The sequence below is a fragment of the Bos grunniens genome, chromosome 2 (genome assembly GCF_055505025.1).
Source record: "Bos grunniens cultivar Pamir isolate PY7600 chromosome 2, Bosgru_T2T1.0, whole genome shotgun sequence".
NCBI lineage: Eukaryota > Metazoa > Chordata > Mammalia > Artiodactyla > Bovidae > Bos > Bos grunniens.
The window spans coordinates 47,437,492-47,460,638 of NC_141166.1; the positions used below are offsets into that span (position 1 = coordinate 47,437,492).

General features: G+C 45.6%; 1 protein-coding gene across 4 annotated transcripts in view; it reads right to left on the minus strand.

The window, feature by feature from the left end:
- LOC147378049 (aldehyde oxidase 2) overlaps window positions 1–23,147 on the minus strand; it is a 77,675-nt gene that overhangs the window by 42,692 nt on the left and 11,836 nt on the right. For all 4 annotated transcript variants that reach the window (XM_086346592.1, XM_086346596.1, XM_086346606.1 and 1 more), the window contains exons 8-17: window positions 21,729–21,809; window positions 19,374–19,518; window positions 17,576–17,668; window positions 10,052–10,203; window positions 8,329–8,422; window positions 5,647–5,756; window positions 4,158–4,342; window positions 3,382–3,565; window positions 1,714–1,806; window positions 428–597 (exon numbers count right to left, since the gene is read on the minus strand). In XM_086346592.1, coding sequence (XP_086202718.1) covers window positions 428–597; window positions 1,714–1,806; window positions 3,382–3,565; window positions 4,158–4,342; window positions 5,647–5,756; window positions 8,329–8,422; window positions 10,052–10,203; window positions 17,576–17,668; window positions 19,374–19,518; window positions 21,729–21,809 — 1,307 coding nt within the window. The remainder of the gene's footprint in view (window positions 1–427; window positions 598–1,713; window positions 1,807–3,381; window positions 3,566–4,157; window positions 4,343–5,646; window positions 5,757–8,328; window positions 8,423–10,051; window positions 10,204–17,575; window positions 17,669–19,373; window positions 19,519–21,728; window positions 21,810–23,147) is intronic.

Here is a 23,147-nt window from a genome sequence, read left to right on the forward strand (position 1 = left end):
CCTGCTGGGCCAGGGATAACATTGTAGTTGCTGGAAGGGAAGAGGAGGGGGATGGCCATCGTGTCTGTGGCAAGGGACATCCTAAGGAAGTTTAGGACAGTGGCCATTTACCATTCAGCAATAACCTAGTTCAGGGTTTTATCACCAGCTGCATATTAGCCCTACTCAGAGTTACTCCTCTGAGCCATGCCTGAGGCTGCAGCAGGGAGATGAAAGCAAGAGCCCATAATTGTGAGTTTTTTTCTCCCTTTCATGATGATCATTTCTAGTGACATTCCTTTCCTCGTTTTAGTGCTGGTGACCTTTTAAACATTCTTTCCATTAGGTTCTTTGGGTTTATGACATTTCCAAAGAACGGTCACATTGCTTCAGGGAATCCCCAAGTGTGCTTTAGAAAGAGTTTTTGGAAAGCTTTTCGTTTACTTACATGATTTTTGCATAGGCTCTGGTACTGGTCACTAAAGCCATGCAGAGTTCTTTATCCACCATGGGGATGTCATCACAAAACTCGGCCTCCCCGGTGGCGTGTTTGAGACCCGATAGGTGCATGACAGGGCGTCCGACTGGATCTTGGAGGGGCTGGTGAGAATCCACACTCTACAGAGAAAGACAAGAGCTTCCCTGGGAAACTTCCATCTTCAGAAGTGGCCTGGCCAATTGCCAACACTCCTGATTCAGGATTGAGAAATCAGATGGTCACTCTCAGTCAACAAACACTGGAGTGGGTCAGATGAGCATGAGAGTTTAATGATGTAACTTGATTGGGGAGCTGTCATTTCAGCTCTGTGGCTATGCTTTAGTTGGGGCCAATGTTTTAGCAAAATTGTGAAGTCAGTGAAGGGACACTCTGGCTTCTCCTTTTGGCGTCTTCTTTTCCCGAGTGGTGGCCCATATCCCTGACTTCTGGAATTCAGAGGTCTCCCTGTCCTGCTTTCTTACCTTTTTAAGGAGCAGCCTGTTTACACATAAAGCCATCATGATGATGAGGCTTGGAGTGATATAATTCCTGAGAGCGGGGCACCAAAATCTAAGCCAAAACCTGCTTATTGACAGGAGCAGGGCCTCTGGTGGGGGGGCTGGGGGGGCCAATGGCAATGGAGCCCATCCAGATCTGGTCTAAGCTGCCTTCTCTGCCCTTGCTAGTGGCAACAAAATATCCCTGGGAGTGTAGTAAGTGGAGGAAGTGTTTATTCTGGAACTCTTCTACCGGAAGATGTGTGTGGAGTGAGTATGGAGATTGGGTGGTGGGAGGGCTTGTGCTCCAGTGGAAAATTATAGATACTTTCTCCATTGTTCTTGGAGAGAAGGGATTCAGTTGCTTGCAGGCTCTCATTTTGCTGACTGGAGGTTAAGCATTTGCAATCAGGGGCTGGAGACTGACCCTTGCTACTCTCCTGCTCTGTCCTTCCCCCACACGCAGCCAAGCTACTCTTCAAACATTTGCCCAAAGAACGGCAGTTGGAAGAGACTCTCAGTTATTAGTTGGATGGTCAAGCTGCTTCAGATGACTTTGGCCTGAGGGCATCCAGCTTCAGTAGCTCGGGTCTGATCTTAGATCCAGGCTCTTCCTGCATAGGCCTGAAACAAAGGGCCAATGTCCTGGCAAAACTCAGAAAGTCAGAAGGGAAATGTGCAACTCTGAAGTGCTTGCTTGTTCACACAGCTATCACTGTCTCTTAGTTTCTCGGTTTCCATTAGATTAAACTCACTGACCTGGTACCTTTGGACTCCCTGGGGAACCGTGCCCGGGAAGTCTTCTAGAGCGCTCAGGAATCGGTCTGAAATTTCAGGATAACGGCGGCTGTTCTGAGAGATGATTCAAAACAATAAAGATAAGCTGATTAGTCTATGATTCAACTAGGCTTTGATTTCTGTGAAAAGGATTTGGCGAAGGTCACCGAGAAACCATGAGTTCAGTTAGCTGGGATGATGCAAATTCACAACGCCTCCCAGACTCTCGCTTTGGCAAATGCTCCTTGCCCTCCCTCCCTTTGCACACTAGGAGGACCTGGACAGACTGGTTGAATCTGATCCTGGAGCCAAGCTAGCCCAAGGAGGGAGAGGCCCTCTGGCAGCAAGCTGGGCAGAGGCAGCAGGAGAATCAAGAAAACTAGGGGCTGGGGGAGCCATTCTAGAATGAGCTGGGGTGGTTCACTGCCCACACAAAACTCAAATTTAATTATTTTCCTCAGCTTTCCTGGGAGAGCAGTAAGACTGGGAAGGCTCTTTGGGTGTCACTGAAACATATCTAGTGTCTTGATTCGGAAATTCAAGGGTGGCAAGAGTTATTCAAGTAAATGTGGTTTGTGAGGGTCTTCGTCTTTCTTTCTTTCATTCCCCAACCAGGGATTGAACCCGTGTGCCCTGCAGAGGAAGTGTGGAGTCTTAACCATTGGATCACCAGGGAAGTCCTGTGAGAGTCTTCATCTGAATGAATAAAACCCAGACAGTTTAGGAACACGGGGCTGTTGGGGTGGGGTGTGGTTGGGGAACACGGGTGCAAGGTAGGGTGAGAGTTCTAGTCATAGTCTGGGGAGGAAAGATGGATTGAGCGGGGAAGAGAGAGAAAGAGAGAAAAAATGTTCTGCTTTGGTAACTTATTCCCGAAGTTCATAATCAGAAATTCTGAGAAGAAGCTACTTATATATTAGCATACAGGTGGTGCTCATGGTAAAGAACCCACCTGCCAACAGAGGAGACAAAAGAAACAGGGGTTCAGTCCCTGGATCAGGAAGATCCCTTGAAGGAGGGCACGGCAACCCACTCCAGTATTCCTGATATGGACAGAGGAGCCTAGGGGACTACTGTCCGTGGGGTTGCAAAGAGTCGGATGTGACTGAGGCAACTTAGCATGCACTCATAAATGTTTTGATTTTTTGAAAAATAAAATTTTATTTAACATTTCATATTGAATATAAAATTCCAAAATAGGCAAAACTAATCTACAGTGTCATTAAGCAGATCAGGGTTGCCTGGGGGCAGGGATGAGAGTGTTGAGAGCAGAGGGGCAAAAGAGCACTTTTGGGGATGATGGAAATACTTTTGTTTGAAGTGGTGGTTGCACTGGTTTACACATTTGCCGAAACCCTCTGAGTTTAAATAATAGGTGCATTTTGTTCTATGTAATTATACTTCAACAGAGTTGATTTTAAAAGAAAAACAATTGCACACGGAAGCAGGGGTCCCATCATGTTTCCCTGCTCAGGGCACTTGGTAAGCATCTGTGCACCAAAGACAGTCTGGCATCCTGAGCCTCACCCCACAGTAACCCTGAAGGGCTGAACCCAGGAAGAAGGAAAAGCTGGAACTGATAGTTTGCAAAAGGAGCGAGGAAGGTGGGAGCTTATGCTGCCAGGAGCCCATAAAAGCCAGAGCACTTACAGGCACAGGGAACGGCTTTATGAGCTTCTTCAGTTCCTGCAGAACTTGTAGGTAGAACTTGAAGAAGAAGCTGACTACCAGAGTCCTCTTGAATTCCACCCTCCCACCTGGAGCCCAGCCTGGGAGGGAGACTTCGTCCAGGAGCCGCCTGCAAGCTTCATCCAGCATCAGCTCATCCCACTGCCTGGGAGGGTTGGGGGCAGGAAGGAACCAGTGAGAAAAGGCAGTCTCCATGACCAGAGGTCTCTGTGACTAGGGGCCTGTGCTAGATGGTTTAAAGACCCCCAGGGTCTCACTTTAGGAGTTGGATGGAAACTTAGAAATCACTTAAATAAGCTGTTCAGGGAAACCGAGGCCTGGGAGGCTGCACTAAGTAGCCTGGACATGCTAGAACCCAGGCATTAAATAAAGAGACCACCATGGCCAATCCCATGGTGAACTGAACAGGACTCAGACTTGGACACTGCCTTTGCTGAGAAGGAAACAGAGTGCCCCTGAGCCCGGGAGCGATGGGGAGCGCTTGGAAGCTGCCTGGTGTGGGTTTGCCAGAGCATTGATGTGCATAGGAGCACCGGAGCTGAACACTTTCCTGGGCCATTTTCATTGTACACCTCACCCAAAGGGTGGTGCCTTATTAATCAAAGTCAAATGAGGTTAGAGTCATTTAGCAAAATTACAGAAAGAACAAGCAACGATTCTACATATAAGAGTTTCCATCTTTCCACTTTTTTTTAAATGTCAAGCTTCACCATCAGGGTACAGGGTGTGTCGCTTACCTCCCTAGGAGCTGCTGGCAGGACTTATGTGCACTGACTGTGGCAGCCCCGACCCCTCCATAGGTGATGCTCAGGTCCTCGATGATGTCTGTGCCCTCTTTGAAGAGGACTCGCATGCCGGCATTCACGTCGGGCAAGGCGTTTTGCTGGCACTGAGCCTGTCGGAAGGCTGACACGAATTCCCACTGTGGAGACAAAGACCATTTGGAGTTATTTGATATGTCAGAACTAAGAGCAAGCTTTCTGCTTCTTGGTGCCACTAATTAATCACTTAGACTCAATCAAAAGGGACGCAAAGGACACTTGGGACAATTTGGCTGCCTCTTTGTTCAAAGCGACTCTCAGTTAACAGGGTCACTGTGCGCTTTCCCGCTGGGGCCGGGATGTCTCTGCAAGGGATCCCTGTGTCATTTCCCCATGCTCTTATTTCCAGGTGCCATCAAGGCTAGTCTCCAGACCCTTTGTCCCCCATGAGGATGGAGGATCCCTCCAACACAGGTGTTTGGAAGGTGATTTGCTTAAAGTGTGAAAGAGATCCACTGGATTTCTTGCTTTGTAGATACTATCCCTTTTTCATTCTGTAAAGTTCATAAAGGTGCTGAATAGAACTTTCCAACAGTGGACTAGGGAATTTTCTAGCAGGGACAAGAGTCAGAAGGGTGATGGCTCCCCTCATGATCCTTGGCATCAGGACCACTGGTGCAGTGACTAAGTTAACAGAGATGGCCGCTGCCTTGCATGTGTTTCCATGTTTTTGGCCACCGGGGGCACTGTGTTTGGGTCGGCCTGTTTTTCTGTCTGGGTCTCTTACACTGATCCACACTGGACTGGGAACACACTTCAGAGTTTCCATTCCCAAGGAAAAAATAAATGAAGACCATACTTGGCTGAAAGCATGACTTAATATGAGACTTCCTGCATGACCCTGCTGGCTTTGGATCTCTCTGTGTATCTGTTGTGTTGCCCCTCTTGGGAAGACTGGTCTCTCAGATTCAGGTACACTTTGGGGGAGAAGCACCAGGAACAGGGAGTGAGGACAGAGGGTCCCCTCTGTAGCCGGCTGCGTGGCCATGTCTCCCCCAGAAATCATGTGTTAGGCGCTCCTGGTCTTCTGAACTGTTGGGGGTCAGCTCAAGTGGGCAGTCAGGAGGCCTAGCCCCAGCCTCCATCTCCTTGTGGGTCAGGCAGAGAAGCTCATTCCATAGCCAAAGAACTTTAATTTCCGCCTCCCAGATCTTGGACACGAGCGGGTGTGTGAGCATGACCGCAGGTTGGGCAGGCCCCACCCCACAGCTGAAACAACAACCCCAGCTCCATGCCTCCCAGAGCTGCTGGCCTGAGGGCGGCTGTGGGCCTTGGTGCCACGCCAGGCCACGAAGGACAGGAAACAGGTTTTCGGGGCAGACTTATTTTCCTTCCATCTGTTTTGAAACATCTAAAGATGACTGAACTCAGTTATAGAAAGAGAAAAACAACTCTCAAGTCTTACCTTTTGAGAGTGAGGAATATACACAGACTCCAAAATTTCTTCCGGCTTCAGGTCTGCACTTGCCAACCCAGCAAGAAAATGTTCACTTAGAGGAATCCGCCGTGTGCCTTCTGTTGAAGAAAATGACATTTCTGCACAGTTGCAACAAGGAATGCGAGATTATTCTATACTCTTAAATGTCAGCAGTGGAGAAGAAAAGGTCACCTTCCTCGCATGGAGCAGAGTGGGGGTCTGAGTGTGGTGGACCAGCCCCCAACCCGTCCTCCTCACAGGGAAGGGTGGTGGCAGCTTTGTGACATTTACTTTTTTGTTTGGTCGCTCCGTGGATCTTGTGGGATCTTAGTTCCCTGACCAGGGCTTAAACCCAGACCCCAGCACTGGAAGTACCAAGTCCTAACCCATGGACTGCTAGGGAATCCCTAGGACATGTACTCTTGTTAGCACACATGCTGTGTGAACTGGGCCTCTTCCTGTCCCCAAGGCCTACCAGACCTGTTTTCATCTTTCAGCAGAGACTGTTGAACTAAATCTAACTTGTTCAATACTATGATCAATGTTAGGGCATAGCTTAAGCTAAGGTTTGTTTCCACTATTAACAGAGCTCAGATTATTGGATTTGCTTTTTGTTCTTGCTGCTGCCGTTGGCTTCTAAACTGGATTATTGTTATTTAGTTGCCGAGCCATGTCCAACTCTTCTGCAACCCTGTGGACTGTAGCCCGGGCTTCCCTGGTAGCTCAGCTGGCAAAGAATCTGCCTGCAATGGGGGAGACCTGGGTTTGATCCCCGGGGTGGGAAGATCCCTTGGAGGAGGCCATGGCAATCCACTCCAATATTCTTGTCTGGAGAAACCCCATGGATAGAGGAGCCTTGTGGGCTACAGTCCATGGGGTCACAAGGAGTTGGACACGACTCAGTGATTAAGCACAGTGCAGGACTGTAAGCCTGACAGGCTCCTCTGTCCATAGGATTTTCCAGGCAAGGATACTGGAGTGGGTTGCCATTTCCTCCTTCAGGGTATCTTCCCAACCCAGGGATGGAACCCAAGTCTTCTGCATTGGCAGGCGGATTCTTTACCACTGGACTCCCGGGAAGCTCTCTAAGTTGGATACCCATATCTTTAAAGCAATGTGAACAATTTACAAAACCTCCTTTCAGCCCCATTGTCACTACAAGGTGGCAATAGTTAGAGCAGTCCCCTCTGGCTTTAAAAGTGGCTGTGGCTCCACGGGAAATGTGTGAGGAGACTGCAGCCCAGCAAATCTAACGTGCGTTCAGGTCCAGGAACAGCAGTGAGATGCTGATTGGAAGGTAGGTGTGGCCGAGACAGAGGAAGGTGGACCCCAGAGGGGCTCTTGTGTACCTGGGCCTCCCTCTTGGGGTGCCAGCTAGCTACTGGCCTCATTGGAGCTGGGCTGAGTGCAGACTGGAGGTGGCTTTGGCAGAGCTGGGAAAACAGAGACCTTGAGCCAAAGGTGACGACCAACATCCCAGCAGAGGAACACATCTAGCACCGCTAGTCCTGAAGTAGAAGGCCCTGTGTCGGGGCCAGGCCGTCTTTGCTCTCCTGACGCCCCAGAGCCTTGGCATCCTCTCCCTTAGTCTTCAGGGTTCAAGATGGGGTGATTCTGGACTACAGGCCTGGCGGACCCAGCAAAACAGCTGACAGGGTCCTTCGGGGCTGAAGGATTTCCTCTCCTGGGCCCCACACAAAGCTGAATAGGAGTGTGAGGGCTTTTCCTTTGCCAGCAGGTCCCTCCCAACACTTCTCAGTTCCCACCCATCAGGGACCAGACTGTGTCAGCCAGCAATCCCCTGGGGAGGCTTATGATGCTGGTGAGATAATTCCTGGTTGGCCACACCCTGGAGTTCACATGGGGCAGTGTGACTGCTCCCTTGCACTCCAGTTTCCCGGGTCCAACTCAGCCCATTTGAGGGTATTTGATGGGGTGTGGGGGAGGGAGGGGGGGAGAGATGGAAAGTGGGGAGTTAGAAGACCTGGGGAGGTGGCTGCTGGTGAAGAGGCGAGCACTCCTGTTGGGAAATCAAGGCAGACTGGATTCCCATCCCTCACCCCTTACTGCAAGCGACCTCAGTCGGGGGCGGGCGGCGGGGGTTGGACAAATTAGATGTGTTGTGTAAAGTATCCAGCAGAGCCTGGCACAGTCAGTGCGCACTGGATGGGAGTGTCAGCCTCTTTGGAGCAGCCAGAGCCAATGTGAGGGCTGAGCATCTCAGGGAGACTAGGGTGGAATACCCTGGAGCAGCCCTCAAGGACCGCCCTTCTTAGCCAGCATGGAAAATGTTGCTAGCCTTCCTCCTGCCCCCAGGGGCCCTACAGTGTCCCCAGCGTGTCCTCACTAGACTTGTGACTTCTTACACGGCAACTGGAGAGGGGACATGAGGAGGAGGAGGAAGTGGTCCTCTGGTCACAGAGAGGCTTCTAGTCAGCCTCTAGACAGCCCTGGCTGCCGCGGGCTGGCTGAGCTGTGGTTGGGGCTGGGTGTCGTGTGTATGTGGCGGGTGGTACAGAAGGTGCCATCCCCTGCGTGAGAAGACTTCAGCCAGAATCCTGAGCTCCCCATGGTGGACTGAGAGCAAGAGACATGGGCTCTGACATAGCACCTCCTAAAACAGAGACAGAAACGCTGCAGGTGCTGTTCAAAGGGCTCTGGGTAGCTTACCTTCTGATGTCAGATTGAGGGTAGCGTTGCCCACAGCCAGAATTGGGTTCAGATCTGAGTAGCTATGTCGGCTTATAATATGACCCCCTAAAGACTAAGGAGAAAGAGTTATAGCCTTGGTCATTAGATCCCTCAAATTTGAGCCCCCCGCCCTTCCCGGCACCTGCTCACAGTCCTCCCTGGCAGGTGACAGGGTCTAGAGGAGTCTTGGCCTCCTCTGCAGATGAGACTCAGTTCAGATGCTGTGAGAGGTCCCCACCCACCCACAGCTTTGGATCGAGTGAGGAATGGATGGTAATGAGCACTGAATGGCATGTGGTGTGTTTCACCTGATGTCTCACTCCTTCATGCATATTTACTCACTCAGTCCTCACAACAGCTCAGTGAGATGAGGCCACTGTCCCCCTTTAAGAGATGAAGACACAGGGGCACAGAGGAATTATAAAACTTGATTAAGATCTCCCAGTGAGGAAGGGGCAGGACGGGGATGCAAAGGCAAGCACTGAGGTGCAGCGGCCAATTCTGAGCCACCCCTACTCAGGTGGCACAGATGGCCACGGTGCTGGCTACAAAAGTAGCCACGATGCTGCCTTGGGATCTCAGACTTATCTCATGGCCTCTTGAATTGTTGGACTTCCCGGGGGCCAGGTTTGGGTGCTGGGCATCTATCACTGAGTCTCCCTTTTCCTCTTCTTGAGAGACTCCTCTTGGATCTGGTTAAGCTTATAGCATCTCAGAACATGTCAGGGAAATGACTGGCCATTCAGCTCAGTATTCTTCCCACACAGTGCCAGACTCTACAGTGACCACCCAGGTTGCGGGTGATCTGGGCTGGAACATGGGTGAGGGCACGGAACTCCCATTCCTCTATGAACAGCTTAATTTTAAAGTTCTTGTTTCCACTGAGCTGAAATCTACACCCCTGGATTCTCACTTATCGGTCATACTTCTACCCTTGGTGATCATATGAAATATATCACACCTCTTCTCAGGAGTCTAGAAATATCTGAAGGCAGCTTTCACAATGCCCCACCACTGCTCTCTCTGTGGTGGTTTCCAACCCTTTACTCTCCTGTCACCATCTCCTCACCAGGGTCCAGGGTATCAGACAGAACCCATGACAGGGAATCATTTGGAATCAATTGAAGAGCTTTTTCAGTAGAAACCTGTTCTCCATTCTTCGTATCCTAAGAATTTCTAATACATCATTCAGGGGTGTGTAAGGGAAGGGGTCATGTGTATTTTGAATATCTACATCTGCATTTGCCTGAGGTCAAATCAGCAGACCCTGAAGTCTGCCTCCCTGTTCTGAGCGTTATCGTCTAGCGGTGGTCTGAATAGTCTGGAGTAGGGGAGGCTACCCTCCTTGTTTTAGGTATTTTACTTCTGCAGTCCTTGGGGTTGCAAAGAGTAGGACACGACTTAGCGACAACAATGCAGCCTAAGATCAAATTAGTTTCTTTGAAGGTCTTATCATGAAATTAGCAAAACCATGACATTCTTTTCCCACTTATATTGCTACTTAGCTATATGACTGAACTTGACTCAGAGTCTTCCTTTAAATATGTTATTAAATAATGGTTGCTATATTAAATGTATATTGTGCTGTCGTTTCAATCAGCTGAGACCCATGTGCACACTGATTCTGCCAATGCCTCTTTCAACATTTTGCTGAGATTAAGAGATAGGTGTAGCAGGCCTCGTGTGGGCCCAGAGGACATACAGCCATGTTCCGGATCTGCTGGCTGGCCAGACTCTTCAGGTGCTTCAGCAGCGCTCGGTACGTCTGGGTCTTCTCCTCCGGGAGCTCGGAGACCCTCTCAGCCAAGATGTCCTTGACCTGGGCCAGACTGCAGCCAGCACCTATTGTCAGTCCTGGAGAGCAGGAAGGACAGGAACAGCTAGCAGGAGGCAGACTCTACTAGAACGTTCCATGACCCCTTCCTGACTGACCACAGTGAAGCTATGCCAAGCTGTTTTGTGATTAAGGAGGATAAAACTGATAGCATTAAAAAAGTCAAAGGTCTTTCAATTGCCAAGGTCATTGTGTAAATCAACAATGCTTCCACTGCTGATTTGCCCCTCTATAGGTGGCTTCGACATTCAAAATCTTCAACACCAGTTCTAGGAGGGGGACCAGCCAATCAGAATGAATACAGTCCATACAAGGAGCTGCCTCGGGTATTACTTTGGGTGTTGTTGAGTGTGGGAGGGTGGGGTTCCCAGGGAGGGGCTAGGGAGTCAGGAGAAATGGGAGAGCATCCCGGGATCAGGGCAATACTACTTGGTTAGCCCCTGCAATAAAGCCTTTTCTCTTTGCAAAACAGAACAAAATGAAAACAAAACAAAACAAACAAAAGAAACTACTATTCGCTAATTCGCTAGCTGGCAAGGAAATAACTCAGAATTTAAAAACTGTTGCAGGCTTTCCCTGCAACAGTGTATAAGAATCTGCCTGCCATTGCAGGGGACATGGGTTCCATCCCTGATCTGGGAAGGTCCCACATGCTATGGAGTAACTAAACCCCTGTGCCTCAACTACTGAGCCCATGCTGTAGAGCCCTCATGCCTAGAGCCATGCTCCACAGCAAGAAAAGCTGCTGCAATAAGAAGCCTGTGCACTGCAGCTGGAGAGTAGCCCCTACTCGTCACAACTAGACAAAAGCCTGTGCACAGCAAAGAAGACCTAGTGCAGTCAAAAGAAAAATAAATAATATCTAAAAAGAGAATGGCAAATATTTATATATATAAAAACTGTTTCAGTCGTACTTGTGAGTATTGATATTGATAGTAGCATGGGCTCTGGGTTTCTCTGTAGTAGGGATGTAAAGGATTCAGCTCAATCTTTGAAAATGAAGAAGTCACCCAAACCATCAGGAGATGACTTAGTTGACCTTAAAAAATTAATCTTCAACTTCCCCTGGGGTTTGTGGAATGAGTCACTAACACACAGGGTATGATTTGGTCACTTCCAGGGCTGGCTTCTAACTGCTGTTAATCTGTTTTTTTTTGTTTTTCTTTAAGCAGGTTGCAGAGTGGGCTTTGATTTTTCTCTTATGGATTAACCTTGGAGAATATTTCACTCTCCCACATAACTTTATTTTCATTAATATTAAAAATGATCTCTTCGTTTCAAAGGCAAACCATTCAATATCACAGTAATCCAAGTCTATGCCCCAACTAGTAATGCTGAAGAAGAAGCTGAATGGTTCTATGAAGACCTACAAGACCTTCTAAAACTAACACCCAAAAAAGATGTCCTTTTCATTATAGGGGACTGGAATGCAAAAGTAGGAAGTCAAGAGATACCTGGAGTAACAGGCAAACTTGGCCTTGGAGTACAAAATGAAGCAGGACAAAGGCTAACAGAGTTTTGCCAAGAGAACACATTGCTCATAGAAAACATCCTCTTCCAACAACACAAGAGAAGACTCTACACATGGACATCACCAGATGGCCAATGCCAAAATCAGATTGATTATATTCTTTGCAGCCAAAGATAGAGAAGCTCTATACAGTCAGCAAAAACAAGACCGGGAGCTGACTGTGGCTCGGATCATGAACTCCTTATTGCCAAATTCAGACTTAAATTGAAGAAAGTAGGGAAAACCACTAGACCATTCAGGTATGACCTAAATCAAATCCCTTACGATTATACAGTGGAAGTGACAAATAGATTCGAGGGATTAAATCTGATAGACAGAGTGCCTGAAGAACTATGCACAGAGATTTGTGACCAAGACCATCTCCAGGAAAAAGAAATGCAAAAAGGCAAAATGGTTGTCTGAGGAGGACTTACAAATAGCTGAGAAAAAAAGAGAAGCAAAAGGCAAAGGAGAAAAGGAAAGATATACCCATTTGAATGCAGAGTTCCAAAGAATAGCAAGGAGAGATATAAGATATAGATATAAGATCTATATCTATATCTTATATAAGATATAAGATCTTATATATCTTATATATATCTATATATATTATATATATATTGATCACTTATATCTCTCTCTATATATAGAGAGAGATATAAGTGATCAATGCAAAGAAATAGAGGAAAACAATAGAATGGGAAAGACTAGAGATCTCTTCAAGAAAATTAGAAATACCAAGGGAATATTTCATGCAAAGATGGGCACAATAAAGGACAGAAATGGTATGGACCTAACAGAAGCAGAAGATATTAAGAAGAGGTGGCAAGAATACACAGAAGAACTGTAAAAAAAAGATCTTCATGACCCAGATAACCACAATGGTGTGATCACTCATCTAGAGCCAGACATCCTGAAATGCCAAGTCAAGTGGGCCTTCATCACTACAAACAGAGCTAGTGGAGGTAATGGAATTCCAGTTGAACTATTTCAAATCCTAAAAGATGATGATCTTAAAGTGCTGCACTCAACATGCCAGCAAATCTGGAGAACGCAGCAGTGGCCACAGGACTGGAAAAGGTCAATATTCATTCCAATCCCAAAGAAAGGCAATGCCAAAGAATCGTTAAACTACCGCACAATTGCACTCATCTCACACGCTAGCAAAGTAATGCTCAAAATTCTCCAAGCCAGGCTTCAGAAATACTTGAACCATGAACTTCCAGATGTTCAAGCTGGATTTAGAAAAGGCAGAGGAACCTGAGATCAAATTGCCAACACCCGCTGGATCATTGAAAAAGCAAGAGAGTTCCAGAAAAACATCTACTTCTGCTTTATTGACTACACCAAAGCTTCTGACTGTGTAGATCACAATAAACTGTGGAAAATTCTTAAAGAGATGGGAATATCAGACCACCTGACCTGCCTCCTGAGAAATCTGTATGCAGGTCAAGAAGCAACAGTTAGAACTAGACATGGAACAACAGACTGGTTCCAAATTGGGGAAGGAGTATGTCAAGGCTGTATATTGTCACCCTGCTTATTTAACTTATATGCAGAGTACATCATGAGAAATGTTGGGCTGGATGAAGCACAAGCTGGAATCAAGATTGCCTGGAGAAATATCAATAACCTCAGATATACAGTTGTTACCACCCTTATGGCAGAAAGCAAAGAGGAACTAAAGAGCCTCTTGATGAAAGTGAAAGAGGAGAGTGAAAAAGCTGGTTTAAAATTCATCATTCAAAAACTAAGATCATGGCATCCAGTCCCATCACTTCATGGCAAATAGACGGGGAAACAATGGAAACAGTGACAGACTTTATTTTGGGGGGATCCCAAATCATTGCACATGGTGACTGTAGCCATGAAATTAAAAGATGCTTGCTCCTTGAAAGAAAAGCTATGACTAACCTAAACAGCGTATTAAAAAGCAGAGACATTACCTTGCCAACAAAGGTCTGTCTAGTCAAAGCTATGGTTTTTCCAATAGTTATGTATGGATGTGAGAGTTGGACTATAAAGAAAGCTGAGTGCCGAAGAATTGCTGCTTTTGAACTGTGGTGTTGGAGAAGACTCTTGAGTGTCCCTTGGACTGCAAGGAGATCCAACCAGTCCATTCTAAAGGAGATCAGTCCTGAATATTCTTTGATAGGACTGATGCAGAAGCTGAAACTCCAATACTTCGGCCACCTCATGCAAAGAACTGACTCACTGGAAAAGACCCTGATGCTGGGAAAGATGGAAGACGGGAGGAGAAGGGGCCAACAAAGGATGAGGTGGTTGGATGGCATCACCAACTTGATGAACATGAGTCTGAGCAAGCTCCAGGATTTGGTGATGGACAGGGAAACCTGGAGTGCTGCAGTCCATGGTACCGCAAAGAGCTGGACACGACTGAATGACTGAACTGAAAAGTGTACTTGGTGCAATACTTTCCCAGTCCTACCAACATACCCACATAACTAACACCGCCTGTTGTTTCAGTGATCATAGTTAACCTAATTGATTAACAAAACTACTAGCTGCTTCTTATTATCTGTATGCTAAGCAAATCTTGAAAGTGAAAGTGTTAGTCACTCAGTCGTGTCCTACTCTTTGCGACCCCATGGACTGCAGCGCACCAGGCTACTCTGTCCATAAGATTCTCCAGGCAAGAATACTGGAGTTGATTGCCATTTCCTCCTGCAGTGGATCTTCCCGACCGAGTGATCAAATGCGGATCTCTTGCGTTACAGGTGGATTCTTTACCATCTGAGCCATCAGGGAAGCCCATAAGCAAATCACGCCTTAAAGTAACTATACTGCTCCTCTGCCTGGAATGTCTCTCAGCTTAGAATCCTCACCCTGTTTCTGCATCAGTATCTCATAAAAGGCACACAGGATCTGGTCCCATCGGTGATTGTCTATTGCTTCCCATCACCACAAGTTCCAGTAAAGCTTTAACTTCCTCAAAATCTTGCCTTCCTTTTACCTGCAGGAGCACTGGGCAGACCATGCTTATTTCCTACCATACAATTCCTCCTGTCATATAGATCCAGAGCCGTATTAAGTAGCGAAGAAATTAGAGGCAAAGATTTTTATCTGGTTATGGTCAGCAGCATTACACAGTCTAGCACGACCACCTGTTATTTGACGTAGATAGAAAAGAGAAGTTCAGGGACTTCTCTGGTGGCCCAGTGGTTAAAACTCCCTACTTTCACTGCAGGGTTTGATCCCTGGTCAGGGAACTAAGATCCTACATGTTGCGTGCCCAAAAATAATAAATAAAAAATAAAGTAATAACCTAAATAAAAAAAAGGCAGGCAATGCAGTTCAGCCCCAGGGGAGAGTATGTCAGCTGTCTTCCCTATTGCCTAGGTCCTCATAAGTATGGGTTTCGGATTCAGGCTGAGGCGAGACAATCCATTTTAGAGACTTCTGTTTGATTCTTTCCATTGCTCACAGTAGCCCCTCACTTTGTGTCAGGCGTGACACAACTGTACTGAGAAAATTCTATTTACTGAACTTCTATTCATGTTTTATTCCACCTTTGGTCACAAAACCTAGCTTGCATTTCAGTGGTGTTGAAAAGATCTTTATCTTTATATGATTCTCAGAACATGGGATTTATTTTAACTCCATGCTTTTCAGAGTTTGAGGGTCTATGGGTTTAAGATGCACTGACTTCCTGTAGCACTTACTATACTAAACATTTTGAAGGTGAGTGGGAGGTATATCCAGCCAAACAAGTAGGTGACATGGATTAGCACACAAAATGTAAACAAATGCAAGCTGTCACAGATATTTATTTCCTGGAGTTGCTGGTGGTGGTGGTGGGTACAGCTGGCTCCAGTGTAACCCTCCCCTACAAGTGTTCTTCACTCCTCTGGGCCTCAGGAAAAGCTTGGGCATCCTGAGAAAGGTCCCTGGAGGCTTCTAGAGGTGACTCACACTTAAAGTTTAAGGGGCCCCAAGGAAAACACATGGTTAAGATTTTAGAATCTGCCTCTATCTTGCCTTCTGAGTCTAAACTGACAAAGAGCCAGTTGAACAGCCAGTGGGTTGGGCCTGGGGGGACAGGGAATGGCAGTAAAGATGGGAGTTCTGGATTGGACATGGGAGATGTGTGCCTTGGTGACCAGCCACCAGCCAGTTTGCAGACCTTGGGCCAGATCTCTTTCCTTTTGTCCTGGCCCTGTTGGAGGAAATATAGGGGGCTTGGTGGGATGGAGAAAGTCTTCCCCTTCCTTCAAACAGAGGAGCTTATTTTCATCTATTAGGATTTGTTTGAGGACTGAGTTGTGGTGCTTAAACAAGTTTGAAAATCATGGGCTAAACCATGGGCCTGGGGTGAAGATGAGGAAAAGGGTTGTCCTGTCTTGACTGTCTGCTTAAATCATTTGACAGACTTTGTTGGTGGTCCAGTGGCTAAGACTGCTCTGCCAAAGCAGGGGGCCTGGGTTTGATCCCTGGTCAGGGAACTAGGTCCCATAGGCCACAGTGATGATTGAGGATCCTGCGAGTCGTAACTAAGACCTGGTGCAGCCAAATAAATAAATGCTAAAAAAAAAAGGGTACTTGATTATACCCCCAAACCACCCATTTTACTCTTCTCTCTTCCTCTTCTCTCCAACCCCAAGATTTCAGATATATCTAAGATATACACTCCCCTCATTTTCTGAGTGGTGTGCGGATGTGCTACTTAAACACAAGGCTGAAGCTGTGAGGCTGTGGTGCAAAACCAGGAAGGGTCCCTTTCCTTGCAAATGGGTGGGTCAGGGTCAGGGAAGGCAGGCTTGCTGGTCTGCAGCACAGTCTAAGTTTGGCTGATGATGGTTGAGGCCGGGAAGGTAGGACTCCGGGATGGCTGTGATACTGCCAAGGTGGGTCCCTTCTCCTGCCCACCACGGATCTCCAAAAACACGTGATGGCCTACAAGTCAGTCTGGACTAAAGCTTTCAGTTCAGCCAACCTCCCTGTTGCCCGAGTTAAGGAAATCATTATTACCACTGCATTCCAAATTCAAGTTCCTGGCTCACTCATTCATTTAGTCTTTTTTTCTTTCCATTAAGTCATTTAGTACATATACACATGTACCTTAGACAAGCACATGTATGCTAAGAGATCTGCTGGATGAGAGAAGGAGTAAAATAAAAGTCCTTTCGTTAAAGGGGTTGCTGTGCATCTTGAAGGCAAAGTCTTGGATATTTTCTTCCTGCTCTGTGGGTGCCACCTTGCCTGATGAAGAGTCTGCACATAGTGGGCCCTTAAGGATGTTGCAAATGACCAGGGGTGCTACCCTGGGCAGGTTTCTGTCTTACTTGGCCTTTTGCCATTGCCCCTAAGAGACAAATAGCATCTGAATGCCAGACACTAAGTTAAATGCCTCCTGCAAACCTGCCTCCCTCCCTGGAACTGACCATCCAACTGATAGATAGTACTTCTCTCTTGCTGTCTTCTCCTTAAACTGACACTGCAAGTTTATTGCCTTTGTGTCGCCATGCCTTTTTTTTTTTTTTGACTACACTGAGAGGCAGACATGTGGGGTCTTAGTCCCCAGGCCAGGGATCAAAGCTGCGCTTCCTGCATTAGAAGCGTGGTCTTAACCACTGGACCACCAAGGAAGTTCCATCATGGCTCTTTATAGGCAAGAATCCTACAGGTGACTACAAGGTCTTGAATGACATCATCCAAATACCCCATATTCTGTACAAAGCTTTTGATAGTACATTTTCACGGTGGGAATATAATATCACATCAGAAAAATGTCAAAGAGTTGGAAACAAGTCAGACAAGATAAATGTATGATGAGGTTCTAAACTATTTAGTGTTTAGTTAGTGCAAGTGTTTAGTGCAGGGATTGGTTCATGGATATTTTACAAAGAAAACCTGGTACTCACCATCATTTGTTTTAGACACCACATTCAGCTCAGAAATCCTAGCAGGAGAGAGGAGAATTGGGTACAAACATCCTTTAGATCTCATGGCAGGTCCTGAAAGTAAATGCAGTATATATCTTAAGAGAGGGAGAGTTAGGAAAAAGAAAATGCAATTTTTTGGCATTGAAAGTTTCTCATTAAAATATTCAGATGCTAATTTTAAACACTGGCAATAAATGCATATATATGTGACAGCATTGGCCATATACCCTGCCAAGTAATTTTATAGCACATGTGCTTCCAGTATATGTATTTATCTATAGTCATTATGTGAATGGAGAAGGCACTGGCAACCCACTCCAGTACTCCTGCCTGGAAACTCCCATGGACGAAGGAGCCTGCTAGGCTACAGTCCGTGGGGTCGCTAAGAGTCGGACACGACTGAGCGACTTCCCTTTCATTTTCCACTTTCATGCATTGGAGAAGGAAATGGCAACCCATTCCAGTGTTCTTGCCTGGAGAATCCCAGGGACAGGGGAGCCTGATGGGCTGCTGTCTATGGGGTCGCACAGAGTCGGACACAACTGAAGCGACTTAGCAGTTAGCAGTAGCATTATGTGAATATAAAAATAGGAAATAAAATGGATGAGAGATTCTTAGAAGACTCTCAGGAGATGTGTATAGAGGTATCTGAAAGAGCCAAGACTTGGAAAACATGCCATGGCCTTGAGCAATGGAATGGAAGTGTGAACTGTGTCCTCGGCACAGGATGGAATTAGCACACTTATGTGCAACCATGTGGGCAGGTCCCAGCTCAAGAATGTTAAATGCACAAAGCAAACTGTAGAGGAGTAATACTGTGTCCATCTACTTGAGTGAAGTTCAAAAATATGCAAAACTAAGCAACACATTGCTTAGGAACTCAAATATACGGTTATAACATGTAAAAAACAGAGAAGAGATGGACCAACACCATATTCAGTCTAATGAGCACCCCTGAGAGGAAGGGGAGGGGGGGACTATGGTCTCGGGGGGCCCATGGGGCAAACTTCTTGGTAAAGCTCTGGTTCTCAAAGTGAGGGTGGTGATAACTGGGTGTAGATTGTTAATATATCCACCGTATTTCATAAAATTCTATTTAATTTACTCAATACCTAATGGAAACAAAATTTAAAAGGACAAGGTAAATTAAATAATTAACAGTCCTTTAATACTGCTGCACACCTCAAGGAGTTACACTGCATACTCCCAAGGTCTGTGTATATTGAATTTTGGAGGCTATTTTATTATATGATAATACTATCATATTTGTATTATCTTTTAATATTATTTATGTAATGTATATATAAAAGTATATGCAGTATATTATGTTTTTTGCTCAGTTGTGTCCGACACTTTGCAACCCCATGGACTGTAGCACATCAGGCTCTTCTGTCCATGGGATTCTCCAGGCAAGAATACTGGAGTGGGTTGCTATGCCCTCCTCCAGGGAATCTTCCTGACCCAGGGATCGAACCTGGGTCTCCTGAATTGCAGGCAGATTCCTTACCATCTGAGCCACCAGGAAATATAAATATAAATATATATATATATATATACACTAATATTTATATATAGTATACATAAAAGGTAATGTATAAATAATTATTATATAATATACAATATGAGTACATTTTATAATACATTATTTTACTATAACACTTTTATTAAAAATGATGATGTCTTTATCTTTAAAAAGTAGTTTTTTAGACTAGGAGACAGGAAGTCCTGTTCGGCACTGAGGCCTGGTGGTGGTGTGAGAACTGTTGTAATCACTCACCCAGTGATGTGTTGCCCAGGATGAGCGGGGCTTCTGGGTGTTTTGCTTTCAGCTCCAGGAGGTCTTTGAAGGTCCCAGGGGAGATCCAAGTAACCCTCTCTCCGTGAAAGGTCAGGGTTCGTTTTTCTGGGTTCTCTGTCATTCTCTAAGTGCAAATAACAAAGGTGTGTGCACGTGGGCACATCTGTATTCCTGGGTTGTGATAGACTCCGGGTGGAGGTATGTTTCTCTAGAGAGATTTCAAAAGTTCTGGGTTTCCCCTGACCAAAAAGATACTCACTATACCATTGGCTAATGCTTGAATTTCCATAATTAGATATTTATTCCTTTTAGCTTAAGACTTGTTCGTGTGTAGTGCTTTGGAGGAAAGTGACAATATGAGCTGGCATGTGTCATTGACTCTTCAGTATAGATTAACTTAGCATAATTTAGTATCATGGCCTTAAAAAATCATAATTATACTGATACTCCTAAATTAGAATCTTCAGTTTTACCTCTGAAATCCACGCTCACATACCTGAATGAGTGCTCAGTGTCTCTTCTTAGATGTATAATAGGCATCTCAAATTTAACATGTCCAAAACTGAGTTCTTCATGCCCCATCCTCCTCCAAGCCCCCTCAGAAAGGATTCCCTAAGGGAAAAATGCCCTGCTCCTCCAGAGGTCTTCCCCTTCTCAGTAAATGGCCACTCCCCTTTCCAGCTGCCCAAAGCCCTGGAGTCAGCCTTGACTCCTTTCTCTCCCCACACACCACATCACATTCATCAGGAAATCTTGTTGGCTCTTCCAAAAGTGTATCCAGACTCCACTGGCTCCTCACCAGGTGCATGCTGGCTGCCTGGCCCAGCACCACCATCCTCAGGAGGGCACAGCTGCCCTGACGGGCTCACTGATCCTTCTCTCACCCATCCCCAGGCTATTCCTGTCCCAGCAGCCCAAACCACTCCAGATCCCACCCGTTACAAGGTTAACAGGAGCGTACTCCTCTTATGTCCAACCTCTCTGATAGCTTCTCATCTGATGCAGAGTAAAAGCCAAGCAGTCTAAGTCCAGGATGGTCTGCCCCCAGCCCTGCAGCTTTCTGACTTCTCTGGTTCCCTGAGTTCCTGCCAGGCTGGCCCCTGCTCTGTCCTTGATCAGGACAGGAGTTCTCCTCTCCTTGGTATCTCTGCACTTGCTGCCCCGCTGCCTGGATTGCTCTTCCCCACCATGACCAGTTCCTTCACCTACTTCAGCACTTTCATCAAATACTACCTTTTCAGAGATGTCTTCTCTGGCCAGATATGGAAAATTGCAATCCCCTGCATCCTATCCCCCTTCACTGTTTTATTTTGTTCTCCTTATCACTTGCTGACATGCTATATAACTTATCTATTATCTGTCTATTTATCTATTTAAACTTTTTATTTTATATTAGAGTATAGCCAATTAACAATGTTGATAGTTTCAGGTACATGGCAGAGTGACTCAGCCATACACACACATGTATCCACTCTCCCCCAAACTCCCCTCCCATCCAGGCTGCCACATAACATTGAGCGGAGTTCCCTGTGCTATACAGTAGGTCCTTGTTGGTTATTCATTAAAAATATAGCAGTGTGTACATGTCTATCCCAAACTCCCTAACTATCCCTTTCCCACACACTTCCCCACTGGTAACCGTAAGTTCCTTCTCTAAGTCTGTGAGTCTGTTTCTGTATTATAAATAAATTCATTTGTATCATTTTTTAAAAGATTATTTGTATAAGGGATATCATCTATTGTCTTGTTCATTATGTGTCTCTCCAATCAAATTACAGTCTCCTTGGGGGCAGGTCCTTGGGTGAGTTTTGTTCCCTGTTGTGTATTCAGTACCTAGAACAGTGCCTGGCATGTTACTGACTGATTAGTATTTGTTGAATGTATGAATGAACATATCAGAACCCCTTCAGAAATACATACGTTACCAAATGGAACAACTGGGTGTTAGAGAGGGAAGATAGAAATGCTGACAGAGGGAAGAACTGGGAGGCCCTGGAAGTGCCACTTGAGGTCAGTATCTGGGAAGGGCTGGAAAGATCGAGTTAGAAGTTGAGAAAAACTGGATTGATTGGGACAGTCAATAGGGATACAGTGCAGGTGACAATGATGGAAGTAATAACAAAAATGGTTAAAATATAGCCTCAGTTGAGGCTTTGGGGAATGTGTACAGGGCATCAGCCAGGGCTGGGTGAGCCAGGCAGGGACAAGCATTCCGATTTGATCAAGAATTTCTACAATTTGATAATTTCACAGGATGGAAAAAGTGGTTTTTAAAAACTGAGCTTATAACCAGTGACATTTCAATAAGCACATAAAACACCCAACTCCTCTTACCAAGAGTTCCGGGGGAAATATGAGCTCCTGGGTAGGGTCCAAGGGCTGGAACTCCTCTTTCACAAATAACTCTGTGCAAATCTTTATAAGGGCAGAAGAAGATGGTTCCATCAGTCAGGCTCAATTGGAAACAGCATCATAATTCTTTACATTAATAAGGCAAAATGAACACAATAATAGCTCCGACTCTCCTTGTATGGGAAAATAGTTCAAACCAAATAGTTTTAAATAAGAATTGTGTTGACACTAAAGAAAAGGATATCCTATGAACCAGTTCAAATAGTATCCTGCAAAATACAAAGACTGTCTATGAAAAACAATCAGAGGTCAATTAGTTTGGGAAATCCTCTTCACTGTGTCCGAGCCACTACTCCCTCATCTGTCAAGTTAAGATTCAAAATGCGAAAAGCTCTGAGAAGTCCCGTAATTTAAGTAAAACACGACTCTGAACATATATGCTCTTGTGTAAGCACATACACACACCCCACTTGCTTTAATAACACTAGTTGGCATTTATGGAGTGCTTACATTCCATGTGCTTTCTACACATATTAATAATTTACTTAATCCTCCCCAACAATTGTACAAAGAAAGTAAATTGCCATCTCTATTTCATCTATTAGGAAACCAAAGCACAGTGAAAAGTTACCCAAACTGCAATCCTCTCTAAATTAAGTATGTTTTAGTTTTGGAAACACTTATTCTCAAGACATTTCCTAAAGAGTAAGGCAAATCAGGAGAGAACTGTGGGGTGTGGGGCTGGAAGGATATATAATGGGGAAACCCATGGAAGATGGGCTGGCCGAGCACGGCGGTGGGTGGGGCTGGTGGGGTGGGGGAGACAGATTTGAGTTCATTATCAGCTCTGCCACAACTTGGCTCTCTGACCCTCTCAATAGAAATGTACTCAATCTCTCTAAAGATTAAATAGAAATAATACCTATTTTAAAAAACTGAAGTATAGTTGATTTACAATGTTATACCAATCTCTGCTGTACAGCAAAGTGACTCAGTTTTACACGTATTTACATTCTTTTTAAAATATTCTTTTCCATTATGGTTTATCCTAGGGGATTAGATATAGTTCCCTGTGCTATACAGTGGGACCTTGTTGTCTATGCATTCTAAATGTAACAGTCTGTAAATACCAACCCCAAATTCCCAGTGAAATAATGACTATTTTGAAGGGTAATTGTGACATGTAGATGAAATGACCTGACATTTGTCCAACACTCCCCTGCTTTTCCTTCTGTCTCTGTAAGGTCTTCCCAGATTCTGGAAGGAAAACTTGCATTATTCCTTGTGTAGGTCCTTAGTAGGATCCCAGACTGAGACATACCTGCCAGCATCTGAAGGACCAGTTTTTGCCTTAGCTGGAATTAGAAGTGTAGGCAGTACCTGGGGGCAATAATGTGGTGT